The 23,283-nt window shown below is 36.0% G+C and overlaps 1 protein-coding gene, 3 non-coding genes and 1 pseudogene across 5 annotated transcripts; all 5 read right to left on the bottom strand.

The window, feature by feature from the left end:
• Nucleotides 1-293: 293 nt before the first annotated feature.
• LOC123562630 (spermine oxidase-like) lies at nt 294-21,909 on the bottom strand. 2 transcript variants are annotated; one of them, XM_053533212.1, is made up of 6 exons: nt 21,777-21,909; nt 20,259-20,393; nt 5,211-5,329; nt 4,171-4,298; nt 3,570-3,722; nt 294-3,185 (listed from the first exon to the last, which is right to left on the bottom strand). In XM_053533212.1, the coding sequence occupies exons 4-6, from the start codon at nt 4,290-4,292 to the stop codon at nt 2,033-2,035; spliced, it is 1,428 nt and encodes a 475-aa protein (XP_053389187.1). In that variant the 5' UTR covers nt 4,293-4,298; nt 5,211-5,329; nt 20,259-20,393; nt 21,777-21,909; the 3' UTR covers nt 294-2,032. The 2 variants fall into 2 exon arrangements, with proteins under 2 accessions (XP_053389187.1, XP_053389190.1); XM_053533215.1 differs by lacking the exons at nt 20,259-20,393; nt 21,777-21,909 and adding an exon at nt 15,479-15,711.
• LOC123565104 (U2 spliceosomal RNA) lies at nt 17,653-17,845 on the bottom strand. Its single transcript, XR_006689096.2, has one exon. It is a non-coding gene; the product is annotated as a U2 spliceosomal RNA (small nuclear RNA).
• Nucleotides 18,538-18,731, bottom strand: LOC128555409 (U2 spliceosomal RNA). Its single transcript, XR_008370048.1, has one exon. It is a non-coding gene; the product is annotated as a U2 spliceosomal RNA (small nuclear RNA).
• On the bottom strand, nt 19,404-19,597 carry LOC123565106 (U2 spliceosomal RNA). Its single transcript, XR_006689098.2, has one exon. It is a non-coding gene; the product is annotated as a U2 spliceosomal RNA (small nuclear RNA).
• LOC128555410 (U2 spliceosomal RNA) lies at nt 20,979-21,148 on the bottom strand (annotated as a pseudogene).
• Nucleotides 21,910-23,283: the final 1,374 nt, after the last annotated feature.

Raw genomic sequence — 23,283 nt, 5'->3', positions numbered from 1 at the left:
TGTCGAATAGCATTTTGCTTTTTTTCGAAAGCACTCGTAAATGTGTAATTATTTACAAAAACAAAAACCCACCTACCTCGATTTTGTATATATTGATGCGCAACACCAGCACCGGAAGTCGCGCAACCCATTTTTAGCGTATTCCCAGTGGGAATTGGATTGCGCGTTTACCACCCGTGAATATGGCAGTTTTGTGTGCCAAATTATCTAAACATACTTCATGTACGGTAAAAAATGTATAAAGTGGAGGACAGACAGTCGGATGTCCGAACGGAAAATAAATATACGGAACAGAACAGAACGTATAGTTTATTGTGACTTGTACAAAGTACATCATAAGCAACGCATGCAAAGCATATTTACAAAGACAAACAAATATATACATGTATGTCTCTCCAGAAACTGGAAGAGATACAAATAGTTTTTGAAATACTTGTGCAGACACACGGAAGAGCACATATCTGTTTACATACACCTAGCTAAACTTAACCCAATATAATAGTGTAACTAGAATATGAAAGGTCATTAAAATGACACAGTGAAGAAACATATCATTCACGTCGCGTCCTCGTCACAAAATTTTACATTAAAGCAGGCTTAATGCTTAAAAAGTACACACATGTCTTCGGCATTATATGGTTACCTCACATGAAAAGTGACATAAATGTAGCCTTCATTTTGTCAGATTTATGCCACCTTTTCACTTAGAAAGGTTGGTTAGTTTTGCGTGTAAGCATGTTTTATCTGGAAACTTTTAGAGCCAAAACCAAGTCTTTGCCATCCTGCAATGATTTCATGAGGCAAATTACGTAACTGTATTTTATTTTGTCCCACTTTTAGCATAGAGTTTTGCTTGTAAGCAGGCTTCTAAAAAAACTGCTTGACTGAATGCCTTAAAACCCGCCATAAATCTTCTGCACCACGAGATGATCTCACAGAAAAAGGTTTCAATGTTGTGGACTACAGTTTGTACAAGGTATGCCCCTTTTAAACGTAGAATTTGTTGGATAAGTTTTACATAATTATAAGCACATTACTGAGAAACTACTAAACTAAATGTTTTCAGACTCAACACACGTCTATCTTAGACATCATGAGAAGACCTTGCATGACAGGTTTCATGTTACACTGGCTTACATTTAGCAAATTATGTACCTTTTTAAATACAGAAATAATTGAAAGTTCTGCATATAGGCAAACAGTTCATAAGTTTTTAACATCATGAAATGACCGCTCTCAGCCAGGTTCAATAGCTCAGATTTACAAAACTTTAGTTAAGCTTTTGTATGTCAGACGGTTTCAAATAGTTGATGTGCTGTAATTACACATCGTGTTAACAGATATGGTGCAAAATAACAGTTCTATCAACTGCTAATTGTACAGCTGCAAGATCCAGTCTTCCCTACTGAATAATGTAAGATTCTTTCACTGGTTGTAGGTGCAGATGGGAATATCCGGACTCGAGGGTTACTGTTTAGGCGGTAACGAGGCTTCTTGCCGAGTTACCGCCTAAACAGTTACCCGAGAGCCGGATATTCCCATCTGCACCTATAACCAGTGACAGAATCTTTTTCTTGCATACCGATTTCAAGAAATAATAATAAAAATAAAATCAATCGAACGGCTTTCTTTTTAGAACTATTTCATATGGCAGTGTATTTAAACAAAGCGCGGGAAACCAACGTCCGTAAACAGGAAAGACGTCATGACGTTTCAAAACAAATAACAATGTTTAGTTCCGGTTTTGTTTTATCAGTTGCAGCGTAACGTTATGAATTTTTGATAAAATAACGTGATTTGAATCGAGAAATATACTATCAGGAACCAATAGGAATTGTCAAGGTATTGAATTTTTATTCCGTTTTTTTAAATAAAATATATATTAGTACATAAATATTCTACATATATGTAGTTCGTAATACGTCATTTACAGCACGAGAGTCATCTTACACCCCGGGGTGTAAGATGGATTTTTCCAGCACCGGTAAAGATACCGGAACTCCCCGTCTGGTATGCAAGAAAGTCCGAGTGTTTAAAGTTTTGCTTCTAGACTTTTTCCTTGATATAGATCTATCACCTTCTCTGCCTGCTGGATTCCGGAATCCCGTGCTCCGTGAGTACAGCAATTAGTCAAAGCCTCTCCCGCAAACATCACCACTGGTTTACCAGATGTCGTAGTCAGTGGTTCAGAAAGTATCTTCTGTTCTCCCGGGATCATGGTTTTCGTTTGGTAAAAGTACGACCCTAAAACAAACGGATTACTACACCATCTTGAAACTAAAACGGCTTTCGCGTTGGGAATATCTTTATTTCCCAAAAACTGGCGTAGAAGTTGCACGCATGTTTTCCCAATTTCTTCATCTGATAGTGTTTCCATATATTCTGCACCGTCGCCCGATATCCATCCAAGAATCGTTTTGTTCTTAGTAAAAATTTGGTCAAAACCAAAAATACGCTTATACCATTTACTGCTGTCGCCACCGATCGTTGTATCGTCCCAAGCAAACGCCACGCTGCTATATGTAGGTGCCAAGACAGCCGTATCAAATTCCAAGAATATTTTATCCACCCGCCCTAGTGCCATAGAATTTAATACTTCAATTTTAATTTCCGGCAGCAGTGGTTTGAAAAGCGTTTCACAATGCTTCTTCAGATAACCGATAGATGACGTCACAATGACATGATCAGCCGTGAATGTAGTTCCATTTTTTGTCTTAATTTTGAGCTGTTCATTTTCACAATTCTCCCAATTAATATTCACAACTTCAGTTTGCAAAATCAGCGATTCCTTCGGAACAGTTTTCATGAGATGATTTAATATTTGTACATACCCTCCTGGAATATGAACATCACCTCCGTCTGGAACGTTGTACTCTTCTATATCCTTTTCCCATGTTACTTTTTCTAGTTCTTCGCCTTCGTGAAATCTGCTGTAATTTAGCATTGCATTCAATACTCTTTTCATATCTTCAATGTAATCTTCATTTTGTTCAAGTTTCTTGACTTCTTTGTCTAGACATTCATATATTAGCGGTGCCATGGTAACAATTCTGCTATTTTTAATTCGCTCGCGGGGAAGTGTTCGATAGACGTCATCCATCACCTTATTATAAATATGAACTGCTTCTTTAACGATTTCTCTCCTAATTTCAGTTCCATCCTCTCTCATGAACCTTGCACTCATCCTGACAGAAAACAACAAGCGTGTGTAAAATGTGTAGTTTAACCTTAATCAAGCGAAAGTAATTTTGCCAAGCAAAACATGATAACCTGTCCGATTAAAATATCTATCGTACAACGAATCGTAATGTGGTAAACGGTTAACATATATGCTAAACAAATTAAAGACCGTTTGTTAATGCCTTAAATGTTCTAATCAAGTTATCTCCCTACATGTGTACACTATGTACCTGATACCGGACAAGAGGTTAAATGCAACCTTGCGCTTAGGGTCCCTCTCTTGTGCGACGATTCTTCCCTTGCATGCTGATTTGACTGAAATCAGCATATGTGGCTGCTGACTGCAAATTTTATTTAGGAAAGTAATGTTTCATTAATAAAAAATGAACCTGTTATTAATTCGATATGGTTGTAGTGCTCCTATGGTTTCGGCCACTTGGAATGTTGAATTCTGCACCGTAGGTCCATGTATCCAGTTAGCCCCCATTTCAATCGGCATGTCACCGTCACCAAATTTAACTGTGTGAATTCGACCACCGATTCTGCAAATAAATGATTTGCATATCAGAATAAACTTCCATTCCTTTATAATATCTCAAACCCGATTAAACGGGCTTCGAAATACCAATTCGGATGTAATAAATAAATACATGTACTCGGGTCAATTGGTCTCCGATCATACAATTAGTTCAAAAATAGAAACTTCTTTAGTTGCCCACAGGAAGTTTGTTAGCAAAACACGTAGAATAAACTAGTATTTATGTACTAATAGCCCAGACAGGCTTTTTGTACAGCTTATTTGAAATATTGATGGTCATCTGTAAACAAACAACCTATAACAGGACGAAAGTTGATGTCTTAACATCAGTTAAAGACAAAAAAACTCTAATCTGAGAAGTGTTTTTTTTCCCCATAGATTTTTAACATACATGTACATGCTTTTAATATTTCTAAACAGCTAGCTGAATTAGTTAATAAGCAATAAGTCACCTGTTGGCAGCTTCGAGTATGATAACATCTTTGAATTCAGCATCTACCAGACGTCTTGCAGCAGATATTCCCGCAATACCAGCACCAATAATGACGACCTTCGGCTGTTTACGGACATACATCTTTCTCTGAAATTTAAAACCTCGGAGCATTTCTCAAAAATACAAATCTTTGCTATTTCTGAACTAGAAATATGTCCGTTTGACACGGGCGCACCCACTCATCCATCCCCTGCTATAGAATGTGAGGACACAGAAGTGTGTGTCCTGCGAGTAATATCACATTGACAAGACAACGTTAAGACTGAACCATTAGTGTGACCGTTTAGATACGGATTAAGTCCTGCAGTTTTTTTGTAAAAGTGAATGTTTATGCTATGTTACTCGAATACCTATAATGCATGGGCGTTCTTCTGTGTCCGACCAGAGATAGAATCGCCCTAACGACACGAACAAGGCCCAAGAATACTGTTCTCCGCTCAGAATTTCACACCACCTCCTAATCGGGGGGACCGAACAATATGACGGAATGAGAAAGTGAGTGTGCAAAAAAAGCTTATTTCCTGATCCTTTTAGTACTGAGTGCAGACAAATTTATGACCAAATAAAATATTATTACACTACGTTTGTAGAAATGTTGGTTTACCCCCGTCGATAATGTAAACAAGCGCCGTAAAACAAGGCTGCAAAACCACACTTTGATACCATTTTCATGATTTTGAAGAGTGAAATACACACTTTCATATGAATAATGTGATTTTGAATTTTTGATTGACTTCGATGAAAAAAGTGCCATCAAGTAGAGCGGCCATTCAACCAATAGAGGATCACCCATTTCAGGGATAATCAAAAGGTTGTTTATTCTGCTTAAAATACAAATCAATGCTTGATTTGATGTTGTATTAGGTAGGTAGTGATCCGCTATTGGCGAGTTATCAGAAATTAGTTCAATTTACAGATGAACTTTAAACATGAACGGAATATTTTTAAATTTTGTAATATTGTTCCATTTACACATACGTACTAAACATTTATACTCACTTAGTTTCCAAAATCCAGAAGTAATATTAACTGTATATTGCTGGTGTAATCAGTTCACTTGTTAACCCTTGAACTTATCTATCTCGACAACGAATGCGAGGACGTAGACAGAAAGTGTTCTGGAAAGGGGATGACTTTTAGTAATTAATATGAGTAACAGTAAATCTTCAACTGGACATATAATTTTAGGTTATTAGATTTGTATCGTGAAATATGCACGAGTTCCGCAGCGGAAATATTGTGCGACTTTAGGAGCGCAATGCTTCTCCTTGGAAGAACGAGTGCATATTTTTTAAAATATTTTATTACATACACACATTGCTCTTATAGTTATTATACAAGTGATATAAATTAAATTTGGTATCTCAAATACTTCGTCTATAGTACCTTGTAGATGGATATCTAAAATACCCTAGAGACTGATATCTCAATTACTAAATCTGATGAACGTAGACTGACGTAGATAGAAATTTCTTGTGTATATATATATATGCCTGTTTTGTCTTGCAGATTATCAGAAGTATAAAAGATAATTTTGAATCATGCTCCGTGTATCTATCTACAGGTGATTACCCCAGTGGTTATATCACAAGCACTTTGGGTTCAGACAGGCCAATCTCGATATTTAATATTAAAAAAAATCAAATACTTAAAAAAAAAAAAGTTGAGAATCAGCTTAGCTACATATTTTCATGACCTGTCAAAGTATCCCCCTCCCCCTCCCCGCCCCACCACCACCCCTTTCTATATATTTGACAAATACCTCTACCGATATCTACGCTACTAGCTTGAATTGCAAAGTAAACATATGCACTTCATACATAAAAAATAAAACAGTGGTGAAAAACAAAAACCGTTTAAATTACAATAATGAACTTGTCTATCTTTCAATTTGGACATTACTATTAATTATGAAAAGGGTGCATACCAAAAAGTTACTGGCTGAATGGCAGACAGTGCAGATCATGATCAGTCTGCACGGATGTGCATGCTGATCATGGTCTACACTGATTTCAAAGGAAGAACCAATCGTGTTCAGCATGGTAAGGGTTAAGTATTTAGTTTTATTTCTATATTTCTTTTTCTTTAAAGCGACCGGCTTCCAGATCGTTCGACAATAAAATATTTTTTAGATGTCTTGAAAAAAAAATGCTATATTTCTTATGAAGGCTTCAAAACTTAATTACTGACAAACGTTATGTTTTAGAAATACATGAGAATTTGCTGCTTTTACTACCTTTTGCGATGAAAATCGAAAAACGTTAGTGGTTTAGAATTTTGAAAATATTTTAGAATCAAAAGCTCATATTCTAATGTTCATAATGTGTGAAAGAAAGCGCGTATAGAGCAAAGAGCTATAAAAATAAATTGTATTTTATACTTCTTTGTATAGAGGAAGTATATACGATGTTTAGATAACATATTCATATTCTTGAATATTTATTTTATTTACAGACGGTTTCTTGTGCGTAAATATTTCTTTTCTGTACATAGATATACGTTAGCATGATGTTTCATGTATTAAAAAGAAAGTAAATCTATGTGTTCGATGTATAAAATGTAACGATTTCTAAATATTTTAGATAACATATTTATATTCTTAAATATTACTTTTATTTGACAATTTATAAAGTATTATATAATTTTTCGACTTCCGTATTTATAATACAAAGCTTAATCAACTTCATTTTGAAACAAAAAATATTATAACTGCTTAAATTCTAGCAAGGATATCCCAGAATCTGATCTGATTTCCACTTTAATAATTACCAAAACTTCATTCAATTCAAGTACATCGTTTAGCAAACCGCCCGCCTGTAAATGCAACAGATAATGACCAAAGATGTTAATTATCGATTTTTCCCTCGTGTTACTACAACAACAACAATTAGTACGGAAATCAACGAATCCGTCCGATAGCGATGATATCGGATTATTGGTTTTATTGATTTTTATGATAGGTAGATCTGTCCCGCTTTATCGGTTACGAGATGTTACTAAAAGTTGGTAATGTTGAACGAAAAATAACTCGTGCTATCTTTATCTACTTACTGGCATTGCTGCAGTCGCGCAGTGTATTTCACATGTGAAGAGGCTGGGCCTGTCGTTCTCACTATCACGGGTTTCTTGGACAATTTTTGACAGCGACACTACGGTCAAGCATAATTTTGATCAAAACCTTTAATAAACTTTTGATAAACATCCTATTTTACTTCAAAGTTCGAAGGACTTTGTGATGGAAATCATTTAGAATTGCAGTTACCAAATATAAAAACACATGACAAAAAAAAAATGATGAGCAAAACAAAAAACTTCAATATAAACGTTTCCGACAAAACGTGCTTCAAGAAGGTTGGATGGGCCAATGCATTTGGATTGCATCTTAGGCGTTTTTTACTGGCCCACCTTTGCTTTGAACCGATTTGTAAGAGAAAGCACTAACTAACAGTGAACAGTTTGATGACAGTTTCTTTAGATGTCTCATAAAATTGCATACCATTTTAAGGGGACGCATACTTTGAAATTAGAAAAAAGTGGGTGGGGTATTATAAAATTTACCTGCAAAAAAGTACAAGGTTTTGGTAAATGAAATGAATACTGTTTCAACTGTTATAAGTACACAAAGGATTGCTCACTAAAATAAAAATGAGAAAAACTGAAGCAAGAAAGTTTATGTTGAATTACATAAGACTTCTTGTGTACATTCAAAGTCAACAATTAAGACTTTTTGGTGCGAAAATAATAGTGCTTCACTTTGTCCAAACATTTATCAATGTCCTACAGATTCTAATTTAAAGAAAGAATGTGAAATAAGTTCACTGTCTTGCTTTTCATTTCGCATATTTGAGCTAAAACACATTATTTAGTTTGTAAGTAGTGCATAAGAAAAGATACGGTGGTCAAGGAATGCCACATTCCAAAACTAAAAGAGTATATTCCCCTTAATACATTAAACATTTATCGTTACAGAAGTCTAGTGGCTTACAATAAAGGCCTAGAAATGTTGCCATTATTAATTTTTAACTTGGTATTCATGAACTGCAATGCACTTAAATATCAAAACACATTCAACAAACTTTTGAAAATGTATTGTCTTAAAAATCCCTAAAATAAGGTATGAAATTTGGTTGAGACGTCAAATCAATGTGTGTATGTGCAAAAGCAACATTCTAATCTTGTTCACAAAAGTTACTAATACACAGCAGGAATGTCAATGATCAAAACTGGACGAATATACAGTTATCCTCACTTTAATGTCATTTATAATTTGTCCTGGAATTCTCCACCATACTTTTCATAACTCTGTTTGCACGAGTTGCACGAGAATGCTGTCATTCACGTAAAAAAACGGGGTCAAATAAGTTGTAAATGCAATTTCATCTAAACGTAATTAATGGATTATGCAGTTCAAGATAAACTTTATCTCATAACGTAACGAACATGTATAATGTTGTAACAACAACTTAACTTACACTGATTTAAGTAGCAGTCGGTTTATAAGTGACTTTATCGATTCATTTTGTGTTTTGTTATTGTTGTCAAAAAGTATAACGGAAGTGCCTCACAACTGAAGCGGAAACCAGTTTGATGCGCAAAGTAGTCCACTGTAAGTAATATTATTTGACAAATATCCACAGAAATTAATAATTTTCTAATATTAAAGACGAATATCAGAATAGGATTCATTATTTGATAAGAAATTATAATCATCGACATGTTTTTTTTTTTAAATCGTACACGTGCTGACACCTAAGTTGTCTCCCGTTGTTTATTAGAGTTACCTTTCGTCCGGCGCAGTAATACATTTGCAGTGAATCGCCAAGAAGTCGTGGGAAAATTAAAAACCATGTAAACAAACTAAAATTAACCACCTTTTTCAAGTGATCGACATTATGCATTTAACCCGCCTGACCTGTGTAGCATCTTAGATATCTGTTCTAAGGTATTCATTGTGTAGAATGTCATGTTATGCCCTTGCAATGCTAATCCCACTCTGATTTTTTTGTTTACATTTTTTATCAATGAGAAATATGGCGTCCATCCCGAGATGAACAGACATGGCGTTAAATTTTTACATGTTTAAGCAAACCTGGTGTGTTAGAAAGAAAATCTCATCCCTTCAACATTTTTTGGAACACTGTTATTGTAAAAAACCTTTATTTTCCTTATACAAAAGCTCAATATTTTGTGTTGAATGTACTTTCACAAAGACCTCTGTTTTCCTATTACATTCATAGTATCACATCCTTATCCACAAAATACTGAATATTACAGGTGTCCATCAGTATTATATCAGTTTAGGAATATGTTTTTTATTTTCCCACCATCGATTTCTTGAATATGCACCCCTTCCGCATTGCTGTATGAACTGTGAATGTAGCAATATGCGTCCCCTTAAGGAATTGAAAAATGAGAGTTTTCACTCGACAGTGGCGTTTCTCGTTTTTCTTGCATCCAAAGCAAAGAACATACTCCTTGCAGTCATGTTATGTTACCTTTGTTATGTTCAGAGAAGATTAATATATTATAACTAATTCCCAGCTTGCTCAATTCTTGTGATGAGCAAAACAAAATGAACGTGAAATAAATGAAATGATTGCTGAGTTTGGTGAATTGGTAGAGAAAAGAGAAGTAATTAAAACATCAAATCAAAGGTAATTAGAAAATCTATTTCATGTAATTCATGACCTTACGTTGTTCCTCCTTTTTTCTCAGAATACTTGTATACATAAACTACATATACAGAGAAAGCAATGCGTTCAATCACTGTGAGTGTGAGGCGATGAAGTGTCATTTGAGCCGCACCATGAGAAAACCAACATAGTACATTTGCGACCAGCATGGATCTAGACCAGCCTGCTCGCTTTCAAAGCCTATTGCAATTAGAGAAACCGTTAGCGAACAGCATGGATCCTGACCAGACTGCGCGGATGCGCATGCTAGTCTAGATCCATGCTGGTCGCAAAGCCACTATGTTGGTTTTCTCATGGTGCGGCTCATTTTTTCTTTTGTGTACGCGACCATAGTTTCAGCCAATTTCTTTGACAAACCAACAAAGAACTTTGATAGTGGCAACAGACAAGTTTTTCTTTGGCAAAGTTTTTTATGGTAAGCTTTGGTAGTGACAACCAGTGTCTTCAGAAGTAGTTCTTTTACCATTTTCTATACTTTTATTACGACATCAAAGGTCTTGCTTGTTGTCCAGTTTCGACGGTCACGTGATGTGTAAGTAATTATCTTCAGCAAAACAAGGACCTAAGGAAGGGGATATCAACCGGTATACGCAAATTGCCTTATGAAAAACGGTATCATGATTTATTATATAGCTCTACCTGACTATCTACCTTTGACAAAGCCAATAAATGGAAACGGTAACAATAACCGGAAGCGGCACGTACATAACTGGCAATTTAACCGAGGGATGTGTGATTAAGTTTTAATGTCATTTAACCCCGTGTCGTTAACATCAATAGTTTATATGATCAAAACTGATTCAGGCAATCGAGTAATCGTAACTATTGTGTTATAAAAATGTCCTATATTTTTTTGTTACTTTCATCAAAACTTTTTTTAATTCATAGTATATCTATACAAATTGCTGAAATACAGTGACATCATATATAACAGTTAGGCACCATGTTTTTTATTGTTAACAACATGATTTTGAAATCACCCCCCACTGTTGACTGAATGTAGCATTTTTAAAATTAAAAATGAATTTTCCTCGCTGGCGTTTCTCTTTTTGCAATCCAAAGCAAAAAATACTCATGCAGTCACAATGGTTTTTCCTTTAGTTATTTATAGAAGATTAATATATTATAACTATTCAGTTCATATTTGTATAGCAATACAATAATGGTACAAATGAAATAAATGATTGTCTGATTTTGTGAATTGTCAGTGAAAAAAATAGTGAAAACATATTATTAAGTTAAAAAAATCTTTTCATGTAATTTTTTCTTGTTTCTTTTTGTCTAGAATACTTGTATATAATAGCATAAAAAATGCGTTCAAATATGTGAGGTTGAGGTGAATTGTCATTTGAGCCGCCTAGAAAACAACATACTTTCGCCACGGATAAATGCCGCCAACCTGCAAATTAGAGTTACACGTGATGAGTGGGGATCCCTGTAGCTAGATCCATGCTTCAAACCACATAGTTTTTAAAAATGTGCCTATTTTTCTTTAATGTGTGACATATTCACATATTCTGACAAAGGACATAAGAACTTGTTTCAGACAAGTTCAAATTTTTGACTTGTAGTGAACAACCACTGTCTTGTATTCTATAATCCGATTTGATAACTTATACCACATAAATTGCTAGTTGTCAGTCGACGATACTGATGTTAATACAATCTAAAACCAGGGTATCAACTATGAAATTGATGAAAAACTTATCAATATTTATTATCATTCTACGATATTCCTATTTAAGACAGCCTTGTAACATGTAGTCAACTACTAATGGTTAGAGATGTTGTTAGTTTTATAGTCATTGTACCCGTGTCGCACAAGTATAGATGCAAAAACTGATCGGAATATCCCTGATTTTAAGTAACGGCGTGCCTTACGTGGTTATTAATAAGCATTTTTGCGCTCAGTTTACCGTCGTGCAAATACAGGTTTAGTCGTGGTAAATTAATAACCACTTCAGGCCCGCCATTTCCAGTTTAATATTTTTGTAGGCAGCGAAGCGTGCACACAGATTTACCATACCACAAATTTACGGCTGATACGCTTATTCGAAACCGAACAAGTAGTTCCATGTCCTCCACAAATTTTACGTAATTTAAGTCTGGAAGCTTCCGAGATTCAACTTTATCAAAAAAATGCAATGCTTAAGTACATATTTGTCGTAATCTATATTTTATAACAAAAACAAAGCGTATGAAAATGAGCATGCTCTTGCTTTGATCACATGACCAAAGCAATTCTTCATCACGTGACCAAAATAAACTATAAATAACCTACAAAAATAGTACAGCAGTTCAGCACCATCCGCATAGATCTATAATCGGTACTAAATAAAAAAAGTGGAAACTCCACAGGTCGCTCAACACAACAAAAACGAAAATGTTACAGGCTCGGTTTGATTGAGCCTGTTCATGGCCGGTAGTGGAAATGCATGCTACCGTCCACGCCCTCTAGCCCCAGGTTGAGCAGAACTCAACATTTACACATGTTAAAAGTACAAAAAACAATTTATAGACATCCGCAGATGTGTTCATACGGCGGTGCACATGGAACCTTCAATGCTACACTAGTGTGTAATCCCATGAAAAGCGGCGTATGGTCCCCAGTTAAAATAATGGGTTTGCCCTAAACGAGAAAACAATGACCAGAACTAAACAAACTGGGATTTAGAAAGGGAATCTGAGGTTATGGAGCCTGCATATCACAGGAACTGCCAAAAGACAAAATTAAAAAGCAGGCACCATACCCAAAGTGTGATTTTACAATACCCAAAGCTATAAAATCGGGAGTATTGGAACCACCCAGGCCGAAATGCTTATGTTCAGAAACTAAACTGTACCAATAACACGACATAAAAGTCGTGCTGAACAATCTGAGAAGATCGAAATATAACAGCCCTGATTCTGAGAAGATCGAAATATAACAGCCCTAAAAACCAAGTTGCGTCTTTTGTAAACATTTTAAATTAAAACTCAGTTCCTGCTAGAAAAGTTGATCGAAATTTTATTATTATAACAACACCAAAGAACTTGTTTTTGGTCACATGGTCAGAAATCATCAAACTATGGGCGCTTTTGTTTGCAAAAATCCGGTTTGGGTTTTAGGTTTTGGTTTGGATAAAAAAATAATGATAAACTTAAACTGGTTTCTGTTAAAATGAGTTCTTGAACAAACAGGCGGTTTGTATGAACAAAATTACGAATCTAGAAAAACTGGTGATTAATTTTATTCTAAATGGAGATAAATGACAGATTTGTATCTAAGAGCCAAACATATTAAATAACATGTACTACTATTACTACTCCTCATGTGCCGACACTATTTAACATGTGTATATAGCAAGGCTAACTATGGCACAGACAGTTGAGTCACTGCCTTTTACACTCAACAACATAAGCCATTAGACCAATTGAGTTAATACAAATGTTTGTTTTTGTTAAGTTTAATGTCAGACTGACAGAATTATAGGTCATATATCAACTTTCAATGCATTATTTAAGGCATGGGCGGGCAGCTAGGTTAATCCACTGTCTTTTAAGTCAGTTGGATTACTTAAAAATCCACACATGAAAGAATTCTACACCCTGAGCAAGGTTTCGAACACACAGCAGTGAAGGACAAATAATTTAAAATCAACTACCCTAACCACCCGGCCACAAAGACTAAGACTGAGATGTAATCATTTAACTGTATCCACTATCCAGCAGACTTTTTTTTATTTCAATTTGATGAAAATTAGAGATTAAGTGTTTTGTAACAGGGATAACTCCTAAATTGAAATCATTGCTGTTTCCTTGTTTTAGACACACTCAGCAAAGTTTGACAGTTGTGACGTAGTTAATGTGCAAAAATAGATGATGTTATACTACTCAAGGTTCAAGCAAAGCACATATACTCTGACTCTGGTGCTGGACTGATTTAAGTAACCAGTTGTATTTTAGGCCAGCGAGTGTATCTTACCTCACAAAAACTTGTTTAAATAAATATTAATTAAGATTCTTCAAAATATGGTTGACATATTTAATCTCTGACATTTTTTTTCTGATGACACACTGTACATCCAAAATCTGGCAACAATGAGTTGGATGGCATCCAATGACACCCCTGACTTGATCAGACAATACTTTAATAATACTTTGAACTTTTATGTCACTGTATTAAGGGGAACCAGAAACCATGGATATACATTATTAAACATGATTGATACTTATGTATATAATTATATGTATTTCGGTGAATTGAAAATTTCTCTACACTACACGCAGCCACAGGAAAACACTGCAACAATTACAAGGCAGAGACTGAAGCACTCATGAAGGCCGTCTCAATGATTGAAGACTCGGCAGAAGCAAGCTTCTGGGTCGTCTTTCGTACAGATGCACTGTCTGTCATGGAAGCTCTGGTCAACAATAAAGCTCCGCAGCTAGCCAGGAGAATGCAGAGCCTGAGTATAACCTGCAAAGTAGCACTTCAGTGGATTCCATCCCATTGTGGACTTGCAGGCAATGAAGAGGTAGACAAACTGGCTAAGCTAGGAGCTCAGTCAGAACAACCAACAGAACCTGTGAGTTACAAGGGGAAAGTCACCATCATCAAGACACTAATGAGACAATGCATTATCAATTGAAACAAACTTGTGCACACTTGTTTCCGAAGTTAGCATTGTAATAAATTGTACAACATTTGACAACAAGGATCAGCTCTTTTTACAGACTTAATAGTCATTTTATTTTTGTTGTTGATAACTGCTTTGTCTATATTGAAATGGCTATTTCATGGGGACACGAATTTGTGGAATTCAACTTTTGAAGATAAAAACGATGGTATTTATGGGCTTGTTAGAAATTAATTACACAACTATGAAATCCATGAAAATTAGTCCCCCACAAGTATTTATGACTTTGCAGTGTTTTTCGGCCATTTTTCTGCATAAGTTAACAGGTCCTAAAGCTGCCAGTCAATTTATTTTCAATTAATATCTTGTCAGGGATAAAAAAAAATGAAAATTTAGTTGGAAAATGAAATTTCATTGATATGAATAGTTGTATGCATGAAAAAAAATACTCATTTTGCTCTTAAAATTTAAAACTGCATCTTTTTGTCAAGCTAGAGAACTGCTTTGCATATGTATTTATATACTAATGATGTTTATGTGCATATAAAGTTATGTCAATGTGCATAGGGCTTCTTGCTAGGACTTGAACCTAGAATTCTGACAACAATTAGCGTGTTTCTTTACACTACAAGAAGTGATCCCTTGCTTAGCAACAGAGACATTTATTTAAATACAAAATATTGCATATGTATGTTATCCTTCAGAAACAGACACATTTACTATAAATTAAAACTTTATTCTATAACAGTAATTGGATTTTGGACTGTTGGGGGTCGAATAATTTTGGAACGAAATCAATGGAATATTTCGATGGTTAGAGAAACAGATGAAAACGATGTATGCCAATCAAAGAGAATGTTTTTAGAAGTAATTATTGACAAATGAATTCGGCTGAGCATAAAGATTACCACGGATTTTCACCAGAAATGAACCAATTCTTAATTTTTTTCTTTACCCGTTTCCATTTTGGTCCACACGGTCCGCCATTTTTTCTCGAACTGCAATAAATTTCGGATACAACAAACCGAACAAACCGCCTCCGGGGGCAGTTTGGTCGGTTTGACAAACCGGTTAGCGGTTTTTGAAAACAAATGACACAGACCTTTTCGAGATCAAAACCAGTTTTACAAAACAAATCGAAAGTTTGGCAAACCGGTTTGAAACCGAACTGAGTTTGTTACAAACAAAAGCGCCCTATGATACGGCGTGCGTTCTACTGAATGATAAAATTGCAACCGTGTAGGCTGAACACCACTAAATCCAGCTGTTCTTTATTTCATATAAAATCCACTCACTTCATAACGGTTTTTCGACATTTTCTAGCATATCAGATTTTCAGAGACTTATATTCCCATAAAGAACTAGATCGCTACTTTAGAAAAACAACAAGAAAAGGAGGTGTTAACTTTTATATAAGAAAACTACAGTTCGTTAAATACAACCCGCTGAATTTACTACTTTTCGCTTCTTTCAATTTCTCTTTTCGTGACATTAAATTCTTACGCCGCCATTTTTATCTAGCATGCGAGAGGAACATGCCGATTTCATTAGAATGCAAAGTGATACATTCTGAAACGCGGTAGAGTAAAAGTAAGCACGTTGCTGCCGAGAAAATGCACTAGGACAGGAAAAAAGATTAGTACTATTTATATTTGGACTACTTGTGATAGACCTGCGGAGGCTTACATTCTATTTGGTAGTGATCAGCCTGTATCCGTCGAAGTTTGTAGCATAAAAATGGGTTTATGAAAAGACATATTGCATGAACTCAACAGAAGAGGTGTTATCTTATTTATTTTTCATAAAGAAAGATACCATCCTTTCATAATATTTACGTAAATAATTTCTATTTGCACGACTTAGGAAAATAATTGCAGCCGTAACGGAGGGGGCGTAAAAAAGGGCCTGTTTCCCGAAAATACGAACATATGAACTTCAATTTGATTTAATTTTACATTCTAGCTGGTGTTTGTGATTGACATATCATTAAAGGGTATAACTAATTTGAAAGAAACATTCTTTTTAACAAGTTAAAACTTTTAATCGCCGGTAGATTCCCGATGTTTTCGTCCCCAAATATTCACGTACTGGCGTACGATTTTTTTTCTTGGATAATTGTACGATACTGGGATTCGGAGGACTGCAATAAAATCATTTGAGACAATTCAGAGACAAGTTTGAAAAATTTAAATTTTCAATAAAATTCGTAAAAAGATCCTTTGGAAACATAGAATGCAGCCAAGAAGAATAATAGCAGACTCGGTTTGATTGAGTCTGTTCACGAGAGGTAATGAAATGTGCAACACCTCTCACACCCACTAGCATCAGCTTAAGCGGAACTATATTAGGGGCATACACATATGTTGAATGGACTCCATGATCCAAAAGGACCAGAAAATATAACAACACTAAAACATGCGTGTAGTCATGATTATGAGGCATATTACATATCTACCTACAGCTGACAAAATTTTAATGACTGAATGCAACCTGAAGATCATGATGTGTACTGATACTGGAGACAGTAGTAGTTGTTTTGGTTGTTTTAAAATTGAATGAAACATTTAATTTCATTGTAAGTATTCTTTTATGGTTGCTTTTTTAGTTTAAGACCTATTCTGAAGTGTAAGTTATGTATAATATATTCATAGCCTGATTTTACCAAAATGAGATCTCATTTAATAAAAAATATTTGAAAAATCATCTAAGATCACAGGGGCCTGAACATGGAAACCCGTTTCTGATCAATAACTTGAGAACCACTTGACCCAGAATGTTGAAACTTCATAGGATGACTGAACATGTAGAGTAGATGACCCCTAATGATTTTTGAATCACTTGATCAAAAGGTAAGGCCACAGGAACCGTGAGCCATTTCCCGTCCTGTAGAGGCTGGATATTGCGATACGTTAACACTAAAATTATGATTCGATTTTATGCAATTTACTGCAATACTGATATGTCTCTATTGTATTTCACGAGCAGCGCAGCAGCTCTCCTTGGACGTAATTGCGCAAATGGTCTTGAGCTTATTCAAGAGCCTTTTATTTCTGTAAATATTCCTGAGACGAATGCCCTGGCGCTGACTACTTTTTTCTTATTATTTGATTTCTTGTTTTTCCCCGTTAAGGGGAGTGGGCCGCTCCTGGAGGTACTGCAATACCGGGCCAACCCGTGGCGAGAGCGGAGCAAGCCCCTAACATCTCACCTGTGTCCAAAAATCAGTTTAATATCGAAGTCCCCCATTGGGGGACGTATCAGATATTAAGCTGATAAGAACAGATACTACACTTTGATCTTAGCCAAAAGGCCGAGAAGCGATAGTGCTCCCTTCTCGTCCAAGCTATTTATTCAGCGCCTTTATGACAATCTCGCGGTGACAGGTAAATAGCATGCACCCGACTTATACGCTCTGTCTCCGTCTATTAGGCTTTAACACCACCAAAAGCTGCTGATTTTGAGGATCACCGGCGGTGGTGCGACCAATGCAGCTGTTTTAGTTTGGTGTCAGAGTGAATTACACTAGTTGAAACGTTTTCAGTACGTTTCCAAACGTTATGTGCGTATTTTTCTATGTTTTCGCGACTACGTGAACACATTTAGAAATACTTCGTACAGTTGGAGGCTCTATATTGTGAACAATTTCTTACTGATAACGAAACAACACATTTGACTACTTCAGACATTATTATTACTAAAATTATGAAGAAATAAAAACGTGTTTGCGCATGCGCAGAGAAATGAAACAAGTTTACCGCGTTTCGGTCGCACGGTATTATGTGCATCGGAATAAAATTTTAACGTTGTCGTTGTTGTTATAATTACTATTACTACTAATATTATTATTATTATTATTATTATTATTATTATTATTATTATCATTATTGGACGTAATTGCGCAAATGGTCTTGAGCTTGTTCAAGAGCCTTTTATTTCTGTAAGTATTCCTGAGACGAATGCCCTGGCGCTGACTACTTTTTTCTTATTATTTGATTTCTTGTTTTTCCCCGTTAAGGGGAGTGGGCCGATCCCGGAGGTACTGCAATACCGGGCCAACCCGTGGCGAGAGCGGAGCAAGCCCCTAACATCTCACCTGTGTCCAAAAATCAGTTTAATATCGAAGTCCCCCATTGCGGGGACGTATCAGATATTAAGCTGATAAGAACAGATACTACACTTTGATCTTAGCCAAAAGGCCGAGAAGCGATAGTGCTCCCTTCTCGTCCAAGCCATTTATTCAGCGCCTTTATGACAATCTCGTGGTGACAGGTAAATAGCATGCACCCGACTTATACGCTCTGTCTCCGTCTATTAGGCCTTAACAGCACCAAAAGCTGCTGATTTTGAGGATCACCGGCGGTGGTGCGACCAATGCAGCTGTTTTAGCTTGGTGTCAGAGTGAATTACACTAGTTGAAACGTTTTCAGTACGTTTCCAAACGTTATGTACATATTTTTCTATGTTTTCGCGACTACGTGAACACATTTAGAAATACTTCGTACAGCTGGAGGCTCTATATTGTGAACAATTTCTTACTGATAACGAAACAACACATTTGACTACTTCAGACATTATTATTACTAAAATTATGAAGAAATAAAAACATGTTTGCGCATGCGCAGAGAAATGAAACAAGTTTACCGCGTTTTGTTCGCACGGTATTATGTGCATCGGAATAAAATTTTAACGTTGTCGTTGTTGTTATAATTACTACTACTACTACTATTATTATTATTATTATTATTATTATTGGACGTAATTGCGCAAATGGTCATGAGCTTGTTCAAGAGCCTTTTATTTCTGTAAATATTCCTGAGACGAATGCCCTGGCGCTGACTATTTTTTTCTTATTATTTGATTTCTTGTTTTTTCCCCGTTAAGGGGAGTGGGCCGATCCCGGAGGTACTGCAATACCGGGCCAACCCGTGGCGAGAGCGGACCAAGCCCCTAACATCTCACCTGTGTCCAAAAATCAGTTTAATATCGAAGTCCCCCATTGGGGGAACGTATCAGATATTAAGCTGATAAGAACAGATACTACACTTTGATCTTAGCCAAAAGGCCGAGAAGCGATAGTGCTCCCTTCTCGTCCAAGCTATTTATTCAGCGCCTTTATGACAATCTCGCGGTGACAGGTAAATAGCATGCACCCGACTTATACGCTCTGTCTCTGTCTATTAGGCTTTAACACCACCAAAAGCTGCTGATTTTGAGGATCATCGGCGGTGGTGCGACCAATGCAGCTGTTTTAGCTTGGTGTCAGAGTGAATTACACTAGTTGAAACGTTTTCAGTACGTTTCCAAACGTTATGTGCGTATTTTTCTATGTTTTCGCGACTACGTGAACACATTTTGAAATACGTCGTACAGTTGGAGGCTCTATATTGTGAACAATTTCTTATTGATAACGAAACAACACATTTGACTACTTCAGTTATTAATATTACTAAAATTATGAAGAAATAAAAACGTGTTTGCGCATGCGCAGAGAAATGAAACAAGTTTACCGCGTTTCGGTCGCACGATATTATGTGCATCGGAATAAAATTTTAACGTTGTCGTTGTTGTTATAATTACCATTACTACTACTATTATTATTATATTATTATTATTATTATTATTATTATCATAAACATCATCATCATCATCATTGTTGTTGTTGTTGTTGTTGTTGTTGTTGTTATTAATGCGGCATTTCTTTCTTTCATAATAATAATCATAAAAGGATTTCTTACCAGAGAGATCGCATTCTGTGTTTCTTTAAAGACGCCATCGTCTAGGAGACCAGCGTCACAGTTCTGACGTAACAGACAGACGCTGAGCGTTTATAGCTGTACGTTACTAACGTCCAGTAAGCTCATTTTTACTGCCTGAAAATAAGAAAAATGTCATTTTTGCATCAATGTGTTAGAAGTCAGCTCCGAAACGTGTTGCTACTGGTAAGTCAGCGTCATAGAAACAGACGTTGCGTTTGTGACGTAATAATCGGACGTTTGATAGACGTATCGTAACGTACGTCATGTACGGTACATTATAGCCATTTCCCGTCCTGTAGAGGCTGGATATTGCGATACGTTAACACTAAAATTATGATTCGATTTTATGCAATTTACTGCAATACTGATATGTCTCCATTGTATTTCACGAGCAGCGCAGCAGCTCTCCTTGGACGTAATTGCGCAAATGGTCTTGAGCTTGTTCAAGAGCCTTTTATTTCTGTAAATATTCCTGAGACGGACAGAATGCCCTGGCGCTGACTACTTTTTTCTTATTATTTGATTTCATGTTTTTCCCCGTTAAGGGGAGTGGGCCGATCCCGGAGGTACTACAATACCGGGCCAACCCGTGGCGAGAGCGGAGCAAGCCCCTAACATCTCGCCTGTGTCCAAAAATCAGTTTAGTTTAATAATATTTTATTGTATTTGTTATTAGGCATATGTACAATAGTATGAACACAAAAGTAACATATACAAATGGATTGGGCCACGAGTTATATCAACATCAGCAAACGGCCCGTTAAAAATCAGTTTAATATCGAAGTCCCCCATTGGAGGGACGTATCAGATATTAAGCTGATAAGAACAGATACTACACTTTGATCTTAGCCAAAAGGCCGAGAAGCGATAGTGCTCCCTTCTCGTCCAAGCTATTTATTCAGCGCCTTTATGACAACCTCGCGGTGACAGGTAAATAGCATGCACCCGACTTATACGCTCTGTCTCCGTCTATTAGGCTTTAACACCACCAAAAGCTGCTGATTTTGAGGATCACCGGCGGTGGTGCGACCAATGCAGCTGTTTTAGCTTGGTGACAGAGTGAATTACTCTAGTTGAAACGTTTTCAGTACGTTTCCATACGTTATGTGCGTATTTTACTATGTTTTCGCGACTACGTGAACACATTTAGAAATACTTAGTACAGTTGGAGGCTCTATATTGTGAACAATTTCTTATTGATAACGAAACAACACATTTGACTACTTCAGACATTATTATTACTAAAATTATGAAGAAATAAAAACGTGTTTGCGCATGCGCAAAGAAAGGAAACAAATTTACCGCGTTTCGTAGCACGATATTATGTGCATCGGAATAAAATTTTAACGTTGTCGTTGTTGTTATAATTACTATTACTACTATTATTATTATTATTATTATTATTATTATCATAAACATCATCATCATCATCATTGTTGTTGTTGTTATTAATGCGGCATTTCTTTCTTTCATAATAATAATAAAAGGATTTCTTACCAGAGAGATCGCATTCTGTGTTTCTTTAAAGACGCCATCGTCTAGGAGACCAGCGTCACAGTTCTGACGTAACAGACAGACGCTGAGCGTTTATAGCTGTACGTTACTAACATCCAGTAAGCTCATTTTTACTGCCTGAAAATAAGATAAATGTCATTTTTGCATCAATGTGTTAGAAGTCATCTCCGAAACGTGTTGCAACTGGTAAGTCAGCGTCATAGAAACAGACGTTGCGTTTGTGACGTAACAATCGGACGTTTGATAATAATAATAATAATAACTTTATTTAAAGAAGGTAACACATAAAGATATATAACAGCGTTAGAACATATTAAATATCTTAAGTTTCAATGTGGCCTTCTGTAATATTAATAGGCCTAACACAGTTCAACACACAAAAAATAGATAAAAACTGATTATAAAAATAATAATAATAACTTTATTTAAAGAAGGTAACACATAAAGATATGTAACAGTGTTAGAACATATTATATATTTTAAATTTCAGTGTGGCCTTCTGTAATATTACACACAAAAATAGATTAAAACTGGTTATCTAATTATAATATAAGATAGAATTAGAATGATGAACATTTAAATACAGCATTCACTCTTGACACACACTCCATTTAATTAGAAAAAAAACATATATACAATCATAAAAAGTAAAATCACGATAGACGTATCGTAACGTACGTCATGTACGGTACATTACGGCAAAACTTTGAAAACAGTTTCTAACCAATAACCTCAGAATCATTTGACCAAGAACCTTCAAACACGATGATAGGAATTACAGAGTAGATGACCCTTAATGTTTCTAGTGTCACTTGACTAAAGGGAAAGGTCACAGAGGCCTGAAGACTGGATCAATGATTTGAGAATCAGTTGACCAAGAATGTTGAAACTTCATAGGATGATTGGACATGCAGAATAGATGATCCCTGTTGATTTTGGGCTCACTCGATCAAAGACCAAGTTCACAAGCGCCTGAACATGGAAAACGGTTTACTTAAGAACCACTTGACCCAGAATTTTGAAACTTCATAGGGTGATTGGACATGCCAAGTAGACGATCTCTATTGCAGCCAACCATGTAGTGTATGTTTGTCTTTCGCTCCTATCTTCTATTGACTTCTTGCATATTACAACTATGCATTGGGGAGATATGGGCATCTTCTAATTTGAAAATTAATTGCCCTCCTTCGAAGGAGGATGGGTGTATTGTAAATATTATTGTTTGATGATAGATGTTGGTCGGTCTGTAGACCATTCGGTTTCCGGATGATAACTGTAGAACGCTTGGGCCAAGGATCATGAGATCGGGAGATTTATCATGACCAGCAGATTACTCCTATTTATTTCGAGTTCAGTAGGTCAAAGGACAAGATCACATTGACAATAGAACTTTTTTGCCAGAAAACTAGATTATGCTTTGGTCTAAGATCACATTTGATACGAAGGTCACTTAAGACTGGTATATGACCCATAATTATTGATTTAAGGT

Source organism: Mercenaria mercenaria, chromosome 2, assembly GCF_021730395.1.
Source record: "Mercenaria mercenaria strain notata chromosome 2, MADL_Memer_1, whole genome shotgun sequence".
In the NCBI taxonomy this organism is placed as follows: Eukaryota; Metazoa; Mollusca; class Bivalvia; order Venerida; family Veneridae; genus Mercenaria; species Mercenaria mercenaria.
The sequence above is the reverse complement of the archived record's forward strand: the minus strand, read 5'-3'. Positions and strand labels throughout refer to the sequence as shown.

Bases quoted from the DNA above. Each gene is read 5' to 3' on its own strand.
- LOC123562630 (XM_053533212.1), bottom strand. From the start codon at position 4,292: ATGTATGTCCGTAAACAGCCGAAGGTCGTCATTATTGGTGCTGGTATT. The intron at 3,723-4,170 runs GTGACTTATTGC...ATTTATTTGCAG, and splicing joins ATACTCGAAGCTGCCAACAG to AATCGGTGGTCGAATTCACA. The intron at 3,186-3,569 runs GTTCATTTTTTA...GTTTTCTGTCAG, and splicing joins CCATATCGAATTAATAACAG to GATGAGTGCAAGGTTCATGA.